This window comes from Calypte anna, chromosome 2, assembly GCF_003957555.1.
Source record: "Calypte anna isolate BGI_N300 chromosome 2, bCalAnn1_v1.p, whole genome shotgun sequence".
Classification (NCBI taxonomy): Eukaryota; Metazoa; Chordata; class Aves; order Apodiformes; family Trochilidae; genus Calypte; species Calypte anna.
Window position 1 is genome coordinate 9,969,598 of NC_044245.1, and position 19,955 is coordinate 9,989,552.

Here is a 19,955-nt window from a genome sequence, read left to right on the forward strand (position 1 = left end):
TCGCTCCCTAGCTAATATTTCTTGGTGCATTTTTAGTCACTGAGATATTTTTCATGGAAAATATCTAAAAAATTTAAAAGATAAGAGGACTGTGGCAGCAGAGAAGAGGAAGAACTGGGAAACTTCTTGTACTGAATGTCATAAAATTTGCAAAGTGGATCCTTGCTGTCCTGTACTTGTAGCTGCATGACCAGGGGAGGAAAAGCTCACTGCTGGTGAACCTCTTCTGTTGCTAAAGTCCAACAAGCCACTGCATCTCCATGGACTGAGAAGTTCAGGCAAATAAAGTACTAGAGATATGTGCATTTACTTTTGAGCAAAACATAAATTGAGTCAGCTCTCCAGTTTCAATGTGACCCACATTGACACAGAACATGGACATTTTTGATCAAGTCCAATCATCTGCTTCAGTGCTGCGTCTGAGTGATGCTGATCTTCCCATGTAAACCTAACCTAGCTTCTCTTTCAGCACATCTTGAATTTACAGTTTAACTACTCCCCTTAAGTAAACATCCCCACTGCCTGTCTGACCCTCCTATTAGGCTTGCCCTGATATCCAGGCTAAATGTATACTTTTGATTCTAACCTGTATTTTCTTCCTAATTGCATCATCTGCGTCTATTAAGGACAATTTTTCCTCATCCTGTATTTCAAAGCACATATGCAGACTCCCCTGAATCACTGATTTTTTTTTTGGCTCAGTTTAGACCAAACAAATTAACTGGTTTTACTCTCTCTGTGTGGTTTGTACTCTCACAACACTACAGCATTTCTTTTACCCTTCTTTGAACTTTCACCATCTAGATACAACACATGCTGCTAGATAGATAACATATGCATGAGTTCATTCAAGGTTAAACAGGATTGACTGAATTATGAACACTGAACACCGTAACACTGATCTTGACCAATGTGACTGTTTTTTAAAGTTTTATTTATTGCCATGTGGAGATAATTCTTTCTTGCAATTTTGGAGAGATTCCCAGAGCCAAAACAAATAGCTCCATGTGCAATATTTTCTCCTTTAGGCTTGATTTTATGATTTTTTTTTCCAAATAATATATTTGAAAACAGTGTTCTTTAATTTAAAGTAGTTGAAACTTATTGCAAATATTAAATGTGTATTTCCAACTACATAGGAAATCTTGCTCTTATCTCCATACAAATATATTGCCGTAGAACTTGACCACAGGAGTTTGTATTTATTTTGAGGCTGGGCAATTGAGGGGGTTTTTTTTACCCAAACATTTCAGCAAACTATGAATGGAAATCAAGTTAATTTTAATACTGGTTAGGCAAAAATGGGGCACTAAAAACTCTAACACATGATATTCTGCAACAGAAGCAATTCTTCCTACCTTCCTAACTGCACTTGTACACCAGATTTTAACATCCTTTAAGTCCTTTTTTTTCTGGGAAGGAATGGGCAAGGGCAGGGCAAAACACATTTACTCAGGATGGCATACACTGATGAAGCATCTGATTTACAAAACTGCCCTGCTTTTGCTCAGTTTTATAGCTGATCTCACCAAGGCTGGAGGAGGTCAGTAACTTGGCTTAGGTCAAGTTAGCTCTTCAGATTTTGCCTAATGTCATTCCATTCCCCATTAGGTGAGGTGCCTTATAAGAACTTGAAAAATATCTGAGAAGATCGTACTTTCAAATTTAAGTCAAGAAAAAGAGAGAGAAGAGTTGAAAAATTATGTCCTAGAAATATAGCATGATGGAGAGAATTCTTCTGAGACCCCACTGGTGAGTCACCTCAGCAGGACATACATAAATCAACAGGGAAGTTTCCCAAAGGGTGGCAATGCTACCATCTGAAAAGGGTGTTGACTTTACATCCAGCATGCTAATAAATAGCAGAAAACAAACATAGAAAGCAAAAATAAAACCTGTCTCATCATTTTCACCATCACCTAACCTCAGCTAATTTCAGCGCACTCTACCAAGACAGTAAATATTTAAAGGAGGAAGAAAAAGCATGAAAAAAGGGGTGTTACTCCACAATTCTCACAGCAGGATGACACTAATAGTGAGAGAGAGAAACAATCTGCAACCAGTTGCAACCACTGGACCCTGCTGGTCTTGGGCTGCTAAAGCCACTTCCACATAGATGTTAATGTGCTCATCTTCCACACTGATACTAGTTGCAAGTCGTGTTTGGAAGTAACCCAGGTTTTCCAATACAGACTCTATTAATAGAATACATTTGAATAATTTCAAATATAGAAGGGATTCAGCTTGGAGTGAAATCCAGCCAAGAAAAAGAAAATTCATGCTAGGCTCAAAATTCAAACCCCTTTTCTAACAGTAATGGAAAATAAATTGCTCCATATCACTAAGAGTCTGTTCCTTTCTCAGCTCAGATACTTCTGCACTCTAAAGAAACATGAGGAAAAGCAGCAAATTGACCAGAAATTTAGCCATTTTCTTCAGCTGCCCAAGCTGAGGTAAACATAAATTAACAGGACAAAAGGACAACAAAAGGCTTCTCTTTTTTTAAACTGGCACACAAACAATTCCAGTGTCCAAGATAAAAGAATGTTTGCCAAAGGAAAAAAAAAACAACCCAATATAATAAAAAAGAAATGAAAATAGAAAAGTTTTTAGAGTTTGAATTATATAAACCCAAAGTTACCAAGAAAGCTCAGGAATATTTTTTTACCTGGAAAAAGACAGGTTCCTGTCCTTTAAAAAGCGATCTCCTTCCAAAAGCTAAGCAGGTACCTTAAATCCTGACATTCCTCATGCTGTGAAGATAAACCCTCCTTACCAAGATCATGTGACCGGTGGAGATGTCCATGTTGGACTGGACTGGCTCCTCACACCAGGAGGATGTGCTGCTCCGGGCTGAGGGGCTGGGAATGGGCCCATCACTGAACTGTGAGGAAACACTATTGATTCGAGAAGCGTGCAGGGGCTCCGGGCGATCCGAGGTTTTCACTGCCATGCGCTGGCGGCATAGCTCCTGGAGAGAGAGAGGAAAAAGCAGCCCACAGTTAAGAGTAATTACAGGATACAGTCTACTAAAGACATATGATTTACAATATGTTTCCAGGATGGAAGTGTTTTCCTCCTCACGGCAGTGATTTCTGGGAGGCTGTCTGTTCTGCAAGGCGCATCTACAAAGTGATACTCAGTGACTACCCTAACCTTTCAAAAGCATAATTATGCCTGTATGTACATCTCCTTTTAGATAACCAAAAAATAATATTTGGAAGCTGGACTTTGCTATTAGATATCCTCTTTTCCTTCTCATTGGCCTGCATTCTGTGAAGCCACTTTTGAACTGCACAACCTCCTGAAGTTAATGGGATTGCACGGGAGTAATTGAGAATGCTACTTGGCCCTGGATATGCAAACTCAGCAAGCTCAAGTCAACTGAATTGATGTGCACTCTAGTATAAATCTTAGTTGATAGATGCCTCATTTCTCTTCATTAAAACAGCAAACTCACAACACTCCCTCCCTGATGTGGGGCAGAGAGGATGAAGAATGACATTAACAAAGAATAAAAACAGAAATCTGTCATTGTATTGTTTAAGCAGCTTTGGCGAAGAAAGAAAAATCAAGCTATCACACAAGCTAATGCAAACCATGTTAAAGTACTGAAATAGTTTGCACTGGGAATATATATTTTCAGTTGCTCCCGCAAATAGAATTCATGGAAAAATACAGAATTCTGGTTAGGCAACAGAAAATCCTGATGGTAAAATCAACTCCTTACAGTATAAAATTCTGCTTGTAATGGGATAAATGGACCCATAGTTATGCTGTCATTGTTACAATGCTTTCAGAATCAGTTATGTGTGGTGAAATCCCAGCCATTATAATAAAATTATCATTTTTTTAACATATGTCTATTGTCCAGGAGAGATACTTGGCTGCCTGCAATGCACAGCAAGACCAACTAGTCCATAGTATCTGGACATATTGCACACATGGTGTGGTTACACATTTGTCTCAGATTACTCATTCTGCACAGATGAGTACTAAGAGCACATTCTCTTGCCTCAGGCTGACAAACTAATACAGTCTGAAGAATTTATACTGTTCAAATGACGTGGCTCCTGTTTTCTTATTCATTGATAATTTAGTTGCAAGTGCCATCAGTAGGATGATCTGAAAACGTCCATATATCAACTGCAATAAAATCTTCTTTTCAGACTGGAGTTAGAAATATGAATTTAAGACCAGGCTTTTTTAACCCTGCAAACTTCAGGACACTGAAGAGGGATCCTAATCCATGCTGTAGCAAGCATTCCAACAAACTCAGTGGAACCATTACATTGAGCCTCCTCTTGCCTCCACATGGCAATAAAGATCCCTCCAAACTTTTTATTCTACCAAAGGTTCTGATTGACTTGCCATTAGAGGTGCTTATGTGGAATTTTTTTTATTATATGGCATGCAATATAAAACATATTCATATATGCATGTACAGATTAAGACTCATTGAGAAAAAGTCTGTATCATTTATAAACAGGATATATTTTATTGTCTATTACAAAAGCACAGTTACCAGAAGTTTGGGAAGCAAAGGTTACTCTTTATATGTGCTCTCATTTGTTGGAATAACTGTGCAGACTGTCCCAAGTGAAACTGATACCCGAGTTAATCATTATGGTTTGTATATTTGTAAATTTCATCCATGCCAGGTAAGAATTTTTTAAATGTTTACAAAAGGTAGGGTTTCTTCCACACCCGACAACAATGTTTTCAGTCACCTCCTGATACTTTTTTACTTTCTACTGACCTTATCAAGGCAAATATTGGACAAAAAAAAAATAAATATTAAGCTTCAAAATTACTTAGAAATTGAGTCACATATAATAGTGACAAATAGGTCAGTTAAATACAAGACCTCTTAATAAAGGAAAAAAATGTTATTCTTTTTTTTTATATATATATAGGGACAAAGAAAAAAAAAGCTCTTTTTCTCTGAAGGATCACACATATCATAAGATAGCAGTAGTCCAAAACAGCTATTACTTGGACCTTGGAATGACCTTGCAGTACTGTAATTTAAAATCCTTGCTTTTAGCAGATTTTGGGAAAAGTATAACAGTGTAGAAACTTTTTAGACAGAAAAATAAATCAACAGAAAAACAAAAAGCTGCTCAGATGTTTGGATATTGGCTGTTCTAATAGAGGGAATGGTTTATTGGACTAGGTAGAAGTATAATAACCAAATTTATAAAAATGTGTTATCTATCACATAACTGCTAAAAGGATGTCTCTTCTGGCTAGCACACCATGTGGCGTCCATACAGATTTATAATATTCTAATAGACATCCTGCCACTTGACTCACCCCAACTCTGTGCTAACAATAGCATTTGTACTCAAACAGGATCTTTGTTTTTAAGTTGATCTGTTCCTGCTGCTCATATCCTGCCTCAAGCCGTAATCCTCTGCTTTTACAAGTGGTTGCTGTGGGAAGGATTAGAGACCTCTGGTAACAAAAAGCAATCAGGATCAAGTGAACTCAAAGAAATGAATACACAATTTTTACTCAAATAATAATGACAAACGAAGCAACATTATAGCCAACTGGTTCTAGAGTAGATTAACCTCGAAATTAATAAAAATGTTTTGGACATAATGTTATTTTAAAGTTAAACATGCTCATGGTACTCATAAACGATGGTTGAGAAAAAAATATAAGTAAGTTGAAAAAAAAAGTAACCTGATTTCTAATATTAACATGTTTCTTTTGTGACGTGTATAGAGCAAAAACAATTATTCCCAGAACTGCTGTAACTGTCAAATACCTTAAACAAAGCAACCACGTCACTGCACACAGTCATGAAAAATGTTTTATGTAAACAGGAAGGTCAAATCATAGTTGCAGCAATAACAACACCGAATTTCTTGATTAGTGTTTTTAAATCTCCAAGACAATGCATTTTTCCCTGCCTGTAAGCAGAAGGGGTTTTAAAAATTTATTTCCAGATCAGTCTAATGGCCCTTGACAGCTCTTCCTTCCCAGACTCCCATCCAACCCAGCCCAGGCTGAGGAACCTGCCCCATCACACCCAGCACCAGGCTCAGGACACCAAGAAGTTTCTGCTTCTTCAAAGCCACCTCTCAGCTAAAACATTTCAGTTCCTGTTTGGGTTTTTAGCATAACACAGATAACACCACCACTTATAAAAGCTTTGATGCATGGGGCATTTTGGGGCACCCTAATGGTTCCTCAGGGACTCACAGACTGGGGAGGTCCAGCTCAGAGCAGAGAAATGTCTAAATGCGAGACACAAATTTGCTTCATTCTTGAGATGGGCATCTCTGTCCCATTCCTATGAAAGTCACTGTCAATGGTGGGGCTTCAATGGTTTCATATCAGGTGCTCTCAGGGAAACAACACTCAGGGGCCCTCACAGAGCCGCCAGCACTTCACAAGCACATCAGGCCCTAGATAATATGCTCATTAATATGCTATCTGCCACCTGTACAGATCTTTGCATGCTCAGGTGTGCTCTTCCCTGCTCTACAAAATATTTTCTCTCCTAAGCATTTAGCAAATCAGCCATCTACCAAACCCCAACTAGAATGTAAACTTGACTGCAATGTCAAAGCTGCAAACTCTGAGAACGACACAAGCTGTATTTCTGTGGTTGTCTCAGCACGTACACCATTAAAAATATTTTCTAAGAATTAATTCAATTTACTGCTGCAGTTCTATATTTAGCTGAGTGACTGAGGCTATTTCTGCTGTACTGCGACTCGATAATGTCTAGGCATTGCTTGTGTACAGTTTGAGTGTCATTCTTCATTTTAAAACATCATTTACACCTAAAAAAGCAATCATAATGCATACAGTGAAATATGAAGAAATGATCCTCCTGACCCCCAGGCTATGATCTAATGGATGGGTTGGACATAAACATTTATTTAAAAGGTAATTTGAAGTTTATGACATTATTTCTCATCACATGGGAATTGCTATCATACTGAGGCACTTACTCTGTTTTTTATTTCCCAGCATTTATTAACAAACTTATATGGTGGTCACATGCAGCATATAATGAAAAAATAATATTGCTGTGTGACAGAAACTGCCATAACCATGATAAATATTCTGTAAATAATGTCCAGCTAAATGAGTTCAAAGTACAGCACAACGATCATCTGTAGAGAGCTTTTTATTTGAGACATAATTGATAACCTTAAGCAAACCATAAATAGTATTCTCAGAAAACACCTGGACCTCTTCCAGTGATATTTTAAAGTGTTGCTATTACTTGGTTGTCCTCACAGAGACAAGGAGAAGCAGGAAGCAACAATAATTTCCTAGGTACAATACATGGATTTTCAAATCCATACAGTCCATTTGTAAACGAAACATATTGCAGCATAAATGTATTTATCCCCATTTAAGAAAGGGCACTAAGAGATTTACTGTGCCTAGTGGACTACAAGCCACACAGATGAGGAACCAGCCTTTCCACAGACACCTTTCCAAACTTGAAGAAATGGGTAGGAGACTCTCCTCTCAACCAAGGAGGCATCAAGTCTGTTCAGAAGTGAACCCCACAGATGTCTGTCCAGGTCTGGTTTAGAGATGCAACCTGCTTACCACCAAGAGGTGTCTGGCCAACTCTTCTGGACTTCCCTCACCAGTGACAGCAGCAGCATTTGCTGCCATCTGGCTTCATGATGCACAGCAGCATCACAGATGGGCAAAACAGAAAAAGATAATTTGGAGAAATTTTTTTATTTTCCATCATGTTCAGCTAATACAGAAGGTATCTGGAAAATCCATTAAGGCAAATAGTTCACTAAAATGGTTGGTTTTGGAGAGAAACCTATGTAAACACACAGAATCACAGAAATGTCACAGTTGGAAAAGACCTCTAAGATCACTGTGTCCAACTGTCAATATCTCCCCTGAATAAAATACATGTATCAATATCTGTATCACCAACAAGAGCATTTTCCAAAGTGCCTCATCTACACGGCTTTTGAATACCTCCAGGATACACCCTGGTAAGGACTAAGAGTATAGGCAAGCATAGAACTAAAGGCACTGGAACTGGGGCTTGAATGGCCAATAGTGAATCTTTATTTTATTTGCAAAAATGGAATTTGAAAACAAAACCTCACGGCGGCATCTCACGTACAGGAAACCTGACACGGGCATTCTGGTCAAGAGATGGCCAACATGCACCTCAGCTTTACACCCATTACTCTTAAAAGATGTGACTCCTCCCCAAAGCCATCTGTAGTGAGGATGTTGCTGTTTATTACAATAGCTCTACTCAAAGTGAATCCACAAGATCTTCAGGTAGATGGAGCCCAGCCACTGACTGCACCATGTGAGTTGTTCTCATCTAGCTGGCACCAGGCATATCGTAAATTAAATTGTTCAGTCCAAAGTAAATGAAAACAGATCCATATCTCAAGTACTGCACTTCTTCCCTCATCACATTAATCTCAAAACTGCTTAACAGGAACCTGGGGTCTGAGAGAATTCCACCTTTCCAGTTTATTTAGAAGAAATATAATTTAATTATCATACATTAATGAAAATATTTTTGTAACTGATGTCCAAATTTGCATTATTTAAAAAAAAAAATTCAGGAAATGGGCCTGATATTTTCACACTTTAGAAATCTTTTACTTAACAAATTCAAATGGAAATCACTTGAGTCCAGAAACAACTGAGTTACAGTTACTTTCAGAATTGACAAACATCAGAGAAAATAAACCCTTCCATGGTATAATTATAATGAAAATGCAGAAACATTAAATAAAAAAATCTCTTTGTTTGTTAAAAGTGATAGCTTACTGTATACCAAGCCCTTTCAACCCGACCTGACAATATTTTATCAGAAAAAAAATCTGCTTAAGCAGTGGTAATACAGTAACATCATATTTATTTACATGTAAACAAAAGTTGTTTTGTAGAAACTTGAAATTAAAAATGCTGATTACTAATTCTAAAGGTTAAAGGCTACACTTTATAACAAAATAACTAATGAAAATTAAGAATATATGTAACGTTACATGCTAGGTAGGGAAGAATTGGATCTTTAAAATTGCTTTTCTTCTCAGCTTTAATGCATTTACATTAAAAGTAGCCTTACTTTCTTTCAAATTAGGGAGGAATTATTCACAGGATGAGCTGAGAGCTGCATGTACAGCAGGGATTTAACTGTTCTGTTTTGGATGCAGTCATAACACAGTGAGATTTTAAAAACAAAAAAAATAAGGTAAGCTCAATTTTTTTATACAAATGAATCTAGGACCACAAAAATCATTATTCTCTAACCAAATCTGCTTAGTGTTACTACAGGGTGAAGCTAAATTCATTTGGCTGCCTTTGATTTGCTTTTTTCATACTTAATATGCTTGCAGGTGTTATAAATTTCACTTATTTACTGTGTTTGTAGCTTTGGGGATAATTAGAGCTTTACCAACATTTATTTTTGAGTTATTGAAACATGCTTTCAAGCTTTAGCTTCATTTTAACATAGCATGTCCAGGAGTAAAAGGGCTGCTTACGTATGTGGAATATTTTGTACAAGTCTTTTCTGTCCTTGACATAAAAGGCAGCTACTGGGATCAGAGTGCCCTCAGCAAAGGAACAAAGGGAAATATTAGAAAAACTGTCTGAGAGTAATATTTTGAGAGACCTCATCCCTCCACATCATCCAACGTTATCATTACGTATCCATACTCTGCACAATTCATACTTATCTCGACTTGGATCTGAAAGATCTGGGGGAGAGGGAAAGGCAAGTAAATTGTATTTATTTGCTTGTGAATAAGCCTTAGTCTGTCCAGTCCAGTTCACCATCTGCCTTCTCGCACTGCACCACCCCCTGTGTATCTGAATGTCACCGAGTCTCAGTGCAGGGTTTTGCTTTGTTTGCTTTTTAAATGACTCAAAAGGCAGGGCTGCTGTTTCCTTTTGAGAGCACTGCAGTCAAACAGAGCCTTGAGGTTCATTTACCTAACAAAACCCCAATTTTGATTACGTTCTCTGAAATTAAAAATTGCAAGTATTTTAGCATTGCAAGTCTTTCCTGGTGATGGCTCAGGTAATTATGATTCTCCTTTCTTTGTGCACACAAAGAAAGTGGAGGCCATGCAGGAGGTGAAAGGCAAAGAAAACATATCCATCTTACACATGCAATTACTCTTATTTGTATTTATTTGTCTTATTCCCTTCTCCTTAAGTTCAAGAATTTATACAGTCTTATCCTGCCAAATCAAAAAACCAAAAGCCATCAAGTTCTTGCACACTTGCTCCACGAGTCAAATAGGTGTGAAAATTTCTGGCTTGCCCAGAACCAAAGACACAAACTATGAAGTACAGCTCATGGAAATATTTTTACTTCTTCCAGGAAGTATTCTTACTTCTCATCAGTAAGACAGACAGACAACCAAATAGCCCAGAAGCTCCTGAAGGAGGGAGAGGTCTTTTACATGGTTCAAGTCACCAAAGGAAGACACAACACCACAGATCCAATGAGATTTCCCCAAAATAACAGCAATGTGTTTTCTCTGCTATCTGTGCCAGGAAAGCACAGGTATCTTTTGAGATAATACTGCTTCTCAGAGGACTTGTGAAATTTGGAAGACCATATTTAAGTTACTCTGCTAGGGATTTCTCTCCTCTGCAAAAATACAAGAGACCACTCTAAATGGGACTGTGTGAATAAGTCTGAACGTATATCCTTGATTTCTAAAAGAGGGAAGAGGTTTATGAAACTAACTTAAAATTATTTCAATACACCGGACTACACAGAGAGAAGATGTAGGGAGAAAGTTCACATCTTTAAACTGATTTGAACTGGTATAATGTCATCATGGTCATTATGGAATCACAGTGCTTTCTCTCAGGGTTTAAAGACACTGTCTTGAGACTTCCAAGGAAACCAGGGACTATTTCTAACAGGAAAGATCTGAAAATCATAGCCCTGAAGTCACCTTAGATCTACAAGTGTAAAAGCACCTAGGTTTTCCCCAGGATATTCCTGACAGTGTCTGAGCATTAGTGATCCTGCAATTGAGGCAGCTCTAATTCTGGAAGCAACAGAATATAAGATTCACCTACCAACCACAAAAAACCCACAATTTTTTTAAATGTAATTTTGGTAGTTTCAACAAAAGTTAGATTCTAAATTGCATTTCCCACATTTCAGCTGTAGATAAATAGCTTTTGGCAAGTATATGGTAAATGTTAAGCTGAGAGATGGACAATTTCTTAAGAAGTAATTAAGACAGAGAAAAATCACGTATAAAACACCTTTTCATACTTTGTTCATCTTAACTAACTCAAATATATGCTCAGGAGGACACAGCTGCTTCTTACTATGAATTTGCACAATAAATTCACAGCCAGCACAGCAAGAGCCATACAGCACAGTACGGGTTACAAATAAACCATAGTAACAATTGAATTAACCTGAAAGGCCATGCAGAACCATGTGCAAATTCATCATCTATTTTGACTTTGTCCAACCCACCCAAAGCCCAACCAGCTCCCAGCAGATGCCACCGTTCTAGAAGGTAACTGCCACAAATGTTTCCTTTTCCACTCCCAGCGTTTATAGTCGCCTGGGGCCCATGACAGGCAAAAAATGCAGTCCCAAGGCAGCTGTAGTTTCTCAGGAAAGGTATACATTAAGGCTGTGTAGTCCACTATTTTATTGCCCTGCAGGACTGCAAATGGAAGAACATTGCTGCTAGAAATAAGGATTCCCAGCTCGCCAGCATGACTCATCTACGCTTCTACCTCAGAAAGAAACAAACACATACCCACAGGTTCATGTCTAAAAATGTTGTTTTACCACATTTCAAAGATTACTATTGCTTCTCCTTAAGTCTGTGTAACTGCATGGATGTACTAAAATCAGGCAGAGGAATACGAAAAGAAGTCCTAAAAAACTTCTAAAAACCTCAGATATTTTTGTTTTGTATTTTTTTTTCCTTGAGGGTGGCTACACACATAAGAGGTGATGCTAGGATAAGGAATTATTTATCAAGGATGACCAACAGCAACAAACTTTTTTCCATAACATCATCTGTCATGACAGTTGAAATTGCTAGTGATTAACCTCTCCTGATTTGCAAACTTAAGTCATTGCTTTCCACCCATTCCCCCCTGAAAACAAAAATGAAATCACTCTCTTAAATCCGCTATGAAGAAAAAATGGAAATTTTTTGAACACAAAAACATTGTAAACAAAGAAACAAACAAACAAACAGCGAATGATCTACAAAGCACAAAGCTGCATGTAAATCAGAACTGTGAGCAAAAAACTTTGTAATACAGAGAAACTCTCCAAAACTATGGAAAAAAAATTAAATGTATGAGTCCTATTGTGTCTCTGAGAACAGACACACACAAAAATCTTCAGGGATTAAAAAGGTTGGTTAACATTTCTAAACATTCACTTTATGAGTGTTACAGGAAATACTAGAAAAAATTAAGAGGGATGTTATGCTCAGTACTGATGATCAGAGATACAGGGAGACTTCTCATTTTGTAGAAAACAGCAGCAAAAAGGCACATTTCTGTTTGCTCTCCCTGCCTCTCCCCAGAACCAAGCCCCCAGCCAGATCCAGCAGTGCCCAGCACTCTCTGCCCTCCTCACCACCCCTGCCCTGCTGCAGGGCACCTGCTGACAACAAACACCCCACAGCACCACCCAGGAGTCAATGTGTGTGCTGGCTTACAAAGAAAAGGAACTTCCTTGGCCACTACTGAGGCTCCAAAGGGTTTCCCTTTGCCAGCTCTTGCAAGTACACGGCCTCTTTCACCCCCTCGGACCTCTTCAACAGGCACCACCTCGTCTTCAATGGGCACCACAGACCAGTGCAGAAGACATACAAGGTAGGCACAGTCACGTCTTAATTTTAGATCATTTTGAGAGCTAAGGCATGAGGTTACAGACACCTTCTAAAATATCATCAGATATTTTATTAGCTGAAATACTTTTTCTCACATGACGCTTTGATTTTTGAGATTCTTGCTAGCAATTTGGGCATCAACAAAATCCTGCAGAAAGAGCACTTCATGTTGCAGTTGTGTTACAGAGATAGCTTTTTCTCTATTAATTTTATGTATTTACTGTAACAATGTTTTTGGTATGAGTTCACTCCTTCTTCAGTTTCTCATTTTACACACTTTTTCCTTCTCCATACTGCCACTTCTTGCTGTTCTAGAAGAAACGTCTTTCCAATCTCTATCCATATGGGGTTTTCGTGCCCTTAATCATTCTTGTCACCTTTTCCTCACTCCCTCCATTTCTGCAGCATTCCTCCAGAGATGGAGTGACCAACACTCACAGAAGCCTCAAGCATTGATTTATACTTAATTAACTTCTAAGGCCCTCTAACAAACTGACAAAATTATTAGTCAACAATGCCTGAAGAGCCATTGGGTTGACCCAGACCTTCAAAACCAAACTGAAATCTCAGCTTGCTAGGCAACACTACCCTATGTTTTAACTTCACACCCAGGAGTTTTCCAGTGAGGTTAATTAGGAAATGCAGCTCTTTATTTCACTGTTGTGGGTGACAGCATATGGATTTTACGTGCTCACATTCTCATTTTACTGTACATATTATTTCCCTGGAGTTCAGAGGGAGATGTGGTATGAAAATTTCACTATGTAACATGAATTTACTTATGTAGAGTGTTCTTCCTGACAAAACTACATTCGGCTCCATCACATTTCTCCTCCAGCCTCACGTAGATAGCCAGCCACATGCACTTTTCGCTATGATCCACTGCAGCAAAACCTCTTCTAGCAAATCACACCTTTTCACTCCACACAAGACATTTTTCTTTCACAGGAAGCCAGGATGAACTCCACTTCAGAAACTGGAAAAAGGTAAGACCTAAGTTTATTTTCCTCACACTGTCAAAAGTAAGAGCATATTGAAATTTTCCTGTTCATTTTTTCCGTGTTCTACTAATTAGTCATTGGTGGGAGAGGTCAGTATTTCTCCAACATGTGAATACTCTCCCTGATACATATTTAAAGACTGAGGATGCTCAGACCAGCAGTACTAGAAAACAGGTAGGTAGTTAGGGTTGCAATAACTACTAGGGTTGGTAGTTTTGGTTCTACTACAGCCCACTTCAAACCATATCTATCTGTTGTTGTCAGAAACATCACCAAGAAAAAGCCTTCCCACATACATGAAATCCATGCTTCTTCAACTTAGGAAACCTTTGATGAGGGGAAAAGGGCTGGCTTTAATCATCCAAGGTAAACATGTAACCTCACCAGCAGAAATTAGCTTTATTGTGACTATGCTGAGCCACTTCCACTTTGGAGAACAAGATCAGCCAATCCTGAAATTCTGAGATGCAACCAGAACACAGTTCTGTGAAGCAGCAGCAGTCCTATGTAGATCAGGAACCGTCAAGAAGCCTGCAACTATACTAGCTAGACAGGAAAAAGAAAAAATAAAATGGACGTAATTTTATCAGTCTGAAATACAAAAAGTTTAACAAACTATTTCCCTGATCCAAATCTTTGCTTGTTCAGAATGCAGTGATCCCAAGCAAGCATCAGTAAAATGTTAATTCATTGGTCTTCAGCAAAAAGTCTAGAAACTGATCAGCAGATCTTAAAGCTCATGCATTTTCTCCTTTGGATAAGTCACCCACACAGAATTTTATTTTCTCTAATTCAAAGGCTGTCCTCTTCCATGTCCCATTGATTAATTTTGGTTCTTTGAAGCATTTAACTTCTACGAGTGTTCTTTTACAGTTACTCCTCTTACATCTTGGTTTAGTTGTTTTGTAAGAACACAGGTGATGAAAACAGGATCTACATGCTGAAAGCTGAGTATCTCAAGTGGAAGATGAAGAACTGTTGGGGAACTACTGGCCTGTCAGCCTGACCTCCATACCAGGAAAATTATGAAGAGGTTCATCTTGAGCATGCTCACATGGCATGAGGAGGACACCCAGGGTGTCAGGCTCAGCCAGCCTGGGTTCAGGAAAGGCAGGTCCTGTTTGGCCAACTTCATCTCCTTCTTTGACCAGGTGACCCACCTAGGCTTGGAGAAGAGTGGCTGGAAAGCTGCTGAAAAGTATCTGGGGGTGCTGGTCAACACCTAGCTCAACATGAGCCAGCAGTGTGCCCAACTGGCCAAGGCAGCCAACAGCATCCTGGCTTTTATCAGAAATAGTGTGGCCAGCAGTACTAGGGACGTGATCATACCCCTGTACTGGGCACTGGTGTGGCTATACCTTGAGTACTGTGTTCGGTTCTGGGCTCCTTACTACAGATGAAACTGGGATTGTTTTGTTTGGAGAAAAGGATGCTGAGGTAAGACCTTATCGATCTCTACAACTGCCTGAAAGGGGTTGTAGTGGAGTGGGTGCTGGCCTCTTCTCCCAAGGACGTAACAATAAGAGTAGAGGAAACAGCCTGAAGATGCACCTGGAGACATATGGACTAGATATTAAGACAACTTTATTTATTGAAAGAGTAGCCAGGCACTGGAATGGACTGTTTTGGGAGTGGTAGATTCACCATCCCTGGACGTATTAAAAACCATGTAGATGTAGCACTTGAGGACATTCTGTAGTGGGCATGGTGGTTTTTTTTTCTGTAGTGGGCATGGTGGCATGCTGGTGCACATTAAATCACTCCATTTTTTTTTTTGTTCTTTACAATTCTTTGAACTGCTAGAAAGCATTTAAATATCTGTTGTGCATGTAAATATATGAAAAGGAAAAATATCTTGGACAGTAGGTCCTCATTCCCAGAGCTGTAGCTTCATCACTGTTAAGACAAATGAAATGGGGTCTCTTATCAAGTCAACACAAAGCATATCTTTGATTACCAACTCTTTGTAGCTCTGCACACAGGCTATTCATGGGTCTCCCTGCCCTCACATGTCACACTACCAAGGCTGCTCATGACACCACCTCTCTCTTGCAAAGACTGGAGCAGTTGACCAGCACGATGCCAGGAGAGTTCCAGTCTGCTCTACCCAACTTTTCAAAATTCCCACAAGAGCTGCACAAGACAGCTACAGCCAGAGGAAAGTTGAGGATTCAAAACTTACTTTTGTTCATCTCTCCCTCTTAACAGCCAGGACTAAGGGGTTTACCAAGATAAAGCTTTGGTTAGCCTCAAACCCTTTACTAAGGCTAATCACAGACACACTGCAGGAAGGACAAGAGATCCCTGAAGCTGAGACCTCACCAGCTTTGGGCAGGATATAGGTCTGCCCTGCCAGCACACTGCTGAACACAGCAGGTCTTCCTTGCCCACCTGGAGAAGGAGAAAGGAAGCAACCCTGCATCCCTACTCCTCTTCCCTTTCACTGCTCACCATAGGAGACCACTGTGCAGGATGAACAGATGTAACCAGAAGAAAACAGTAAGAAAAGTGGTTTTTATGTACCTTGCAGCCTTCAGCAAATAAACTGCAACCTGTTCCTGCTCACAGGCAACATGGTCCTATAAGAACCAACAAACACTGACTGCCACAGTTCTTTATATACCCCAAATTAACTTCTACTCTTTCAGGGAATGCAACCCTGGTACAAGAGTCATTTTACAAATAAGTAAAAATCAAACAAACAAACAAACAAAACAACAAAAACCTTCCCAGTTAAAAACTTCTAAAAGTATTTTTTTCTTCTAGAGCAGCACTTTGAAAGTCTCAGCAAGACAGATCACAGTGTTATCTGCTGAGAATTCAGAGAACATGTAATAGAAGGATGCGTCAAATCTAAGACATGATAATGGGGCTGCTCCAAATGAAAAAGGAAAATCCTAAAACAGAAAAAAGGGCAGAAGTATGTAGGAAAGACAGGCCTGATAATCTTCTGCATTTCATTAGGAAAAAAAAAAAAAATGTCACTGAAGACAGTATAGTTATTCCAGAAAATCAGGACACTTGAGATGATGTACTGCCTGGGACTGCAGATCAAACACTCTCCAGCCCATTAGGCAAGGCTGTGGTTATCTTTGGCTTTTTTATAACGTACAGGCACAGGGACATAATCAATTTACCAGAGGGAGACCATCCATTGTACTTATCCAGAACCTGCCCACGCTCAGCTGGCAAACAGCCCGTGGCACAGCAGGGATGGGTGGAAGGGGCTCTGAGGCAGGAGATGGATGCTCAGGAGAAGGAGCCCTCAGTGGGCCTGAATGGGGAGTAAGGGCAGGTAAAGCAATAGTTATTTTCAAACCCTAGAACCAGTTGGCCACAGATAAATTATTAACAAAACTATCCAGTGAATGAATATATGGCTTTTTGTTGGCCTGCATTAACAGTGCTGAAAAACTGCTGGGGAGAAAATTGGGTGGCTTGGCCTGAAATGGTGCCAAGGCCATTTGAACAATTTACCAGTTTAATTTACCAGGCAAGATGTAGCCTGCAAGTCCAGAGTGCCTCCAGCACATTTCTAAGAAATGCCTGTTTGGGTAAGGACTCTGGATTTCCCAGTAATTAAAAATGAGTCACTAACTTAATTTCCTCTCCTACTATTTTTTCCTTAGCATTTTCTTACATCCTAAATACACAGAAATTATACTGCAAGATGCTTGGAGCAAGTTTGTCCTCAGTGCATAAAATGCCAAGCTCAAATACTACATTCTTTAGACAGGAAAAAATATACAAAGTCAGGTCAGGGGAAAGGGTTGACATCACCACCTCTCTGCCAATTCGTACCAGTCCTACAGAGATAAATAGCCAACTACTTGAAAGAGATGGTTTATACTACTAAAAAGTAAATCCACATGGCACATTCTCATCCAAGCACTCCAGGAGGTGCATGTACTCATTTTCTTTCCCTACCTGCAAACCCCTCTCTCTCCACCTGCCTGCTCTAATGTGGAGTGTTTGACTCGGAGGCATTGCTGCCCCGTCACGGCTTCCTAGGCAAAACCTTCCTGTTATCAGGGCAAGTCTATTTCTCCAGCACTGAATAATTCACAGAAGTTATTTTCTTAAGTAAAAAAATCTTGGAGGAGAGATATTTGTAAGAAGCACAATATCCCTTCCCCCAGCCCCAGGGCAGCCTGGCTGCTGGGGCAGTGTGTGCTGGAGCAGTGGCAGAGCAGGGGAGGCAGTGAAGAAGGAGCATTGATCCTTACAGACAGAGCAGGCAAGCTCACATACAGATTTCCTGAAGTATCCTCTGAAATCTGTGCCATTGAGCTTCAGCACTTAAAAATAGGCATTTCTTATTAAGCACTGTTTTGAAGTTGATTTCGAATGCTGGGGTATGATTGATAACATACCCCATTCATTTATGCCCCAATTTATCAAACAGACGTGTTTGATAAATTTCTGCTGGTGTATAAATTCATGCATTATTTTGAAATTCTATTTTGAACATTACTACCATTTAGCTCAATCTTGTGGCTACCACAGGAAGCAAGGTTAGGAAATTACATAGTCCACTGCACCACAGGAATTGCAGATTGTTCTGAACACTAATAAGATAAAAACAGATTAAAAATTAAATCCGTATTTGTACACCTCCTGTTTTGGCCATCCACTGTCTAACTTCAGTGAAGTGTTTAACATAAGGTAAGCTCTTTGTTAAGCACCTTAAAACATTCCCCACTTCTTTTTCTTCTTTCTTCTCCCCTATGATTGCTATGCATGACTATTTTGTAGAACATCCATTTTGTACACTATGAAAACTGTCTCATCTTAAAGTACATGCAACGTATTTGCAGGTTGCTGAGAATTTATTTTAAAACAAAATTCTAATGGAAGACAGAGAAAATTGTTACAGTAATTCTATAGTAAGCAGAATTAAACAGATGAGAATGATTCTTCTAATACACATCTCCCCACACATGCTTTATTACTATTAGTTTGTCCTGTTGCTTTACATAGTCATATGAGATGACCTTTTCTTTTCCTTTTTAATAAGGACACAGGAAAAGACAAGATTAAAAATGTCCTTTGTTTTCCCAGAAGAAAACAAGACCTTCCTAGCATTCAGCCTTCAGGCAAAATTTTCATCTATCCAAAATTCTTAGTAAATGTATTCCTCACTGAGATGTTTACTAAGCACTCATGTACTGAATACACTTCATCCTCAGTAATATCTTTTTGTTGTTGTTTAAATGTAGTCAGGTTTGTTGAAAATGAGAGGGGTTTATGTAACTACAAGGTAGTATTTCATGGCACTAATTAGCCTCAGTTTATTTTGCTCCCAATCCTTACAGTAATTTGAATATTGCTGAGAATTTGATAAATACCAACAGCAGGATTCCTTTTTTTACATTTCACTTATTGAACAAAATTTCTTTTTTTAAGGAGCTGATATAGAGTATTACTACAGCTTCAGTGTCTGATACCATAACATTTTTGTTTATGAAAGTCATTCTAGAGTGCAAAATATGAAGCCACATTAGAGGCAATGAATTATCTGCACCTAAACTCACAAAACAGGCATGATGGCTAAGTAGAGTATGTTTCCAGTGGATTCTTTCAGTTGGAGCTTTTTAAAATATTTGCAGCAAAATATTTATAGCACTTCTTGTAAATACTGTGTTCTTAACATCTTTAATCAAAAATAGCAGCAGGACCAAGTCTTTAAATGCACAGGGAAGTTCTTAGTGGCTTTGAATACAGAACGATCATGCAATTAATAAGACTGTATTTGACAAAGGAATGTATAATTTATATGTAATATAATACATGTAATAATGCAAAATTTAACATATAATTTACAATTATATGCCTGCCAACTCAAGTTATTGAACAAGTTTTTAAAGCAGCCGATGATGTAATCCAGCTGCACTGACAGCACACAGCTCTTGTAACCTTGAATACTTTAGGCAGTTTAAGAAGGAACTTCATTGTAAACTGTTTGGTCTTTGCCCCTTCACTTTTAAAACAAGTTCCTTTGGCCAAGATGAAGGAAAATGAAAAAGAACATTATTGACATAAGACATTAAAAGGCCTTCTGAAGCCACTTAGCTTCAGTGCATTT

General features: G+C 38.8%; 1 protein-coding gene across 1 annotated transcript in view; it reads right to left on the reverse strand.

Annotated features, from left to right (window-relative positions):
• Positions 1 to 19,955, reverse strand: part of PTPRN2 (protein tyrosine phosphatase receptor type N2) — a 622,484-nt gene that overhangs the window by 81,700 nt on the left and 520,829 nt on the right. The window contains exon 15 of the mRNA XM_030445109.1: positions 2,777 to 2,971. Coding sequence (XP_030300969.1) covers positions 2,777 to 2,971 — 195 coding nt within the window. The remainder of the gene's footprint in view (positions 1 to 2,776; positions 2,972 to 19,955) is intronic.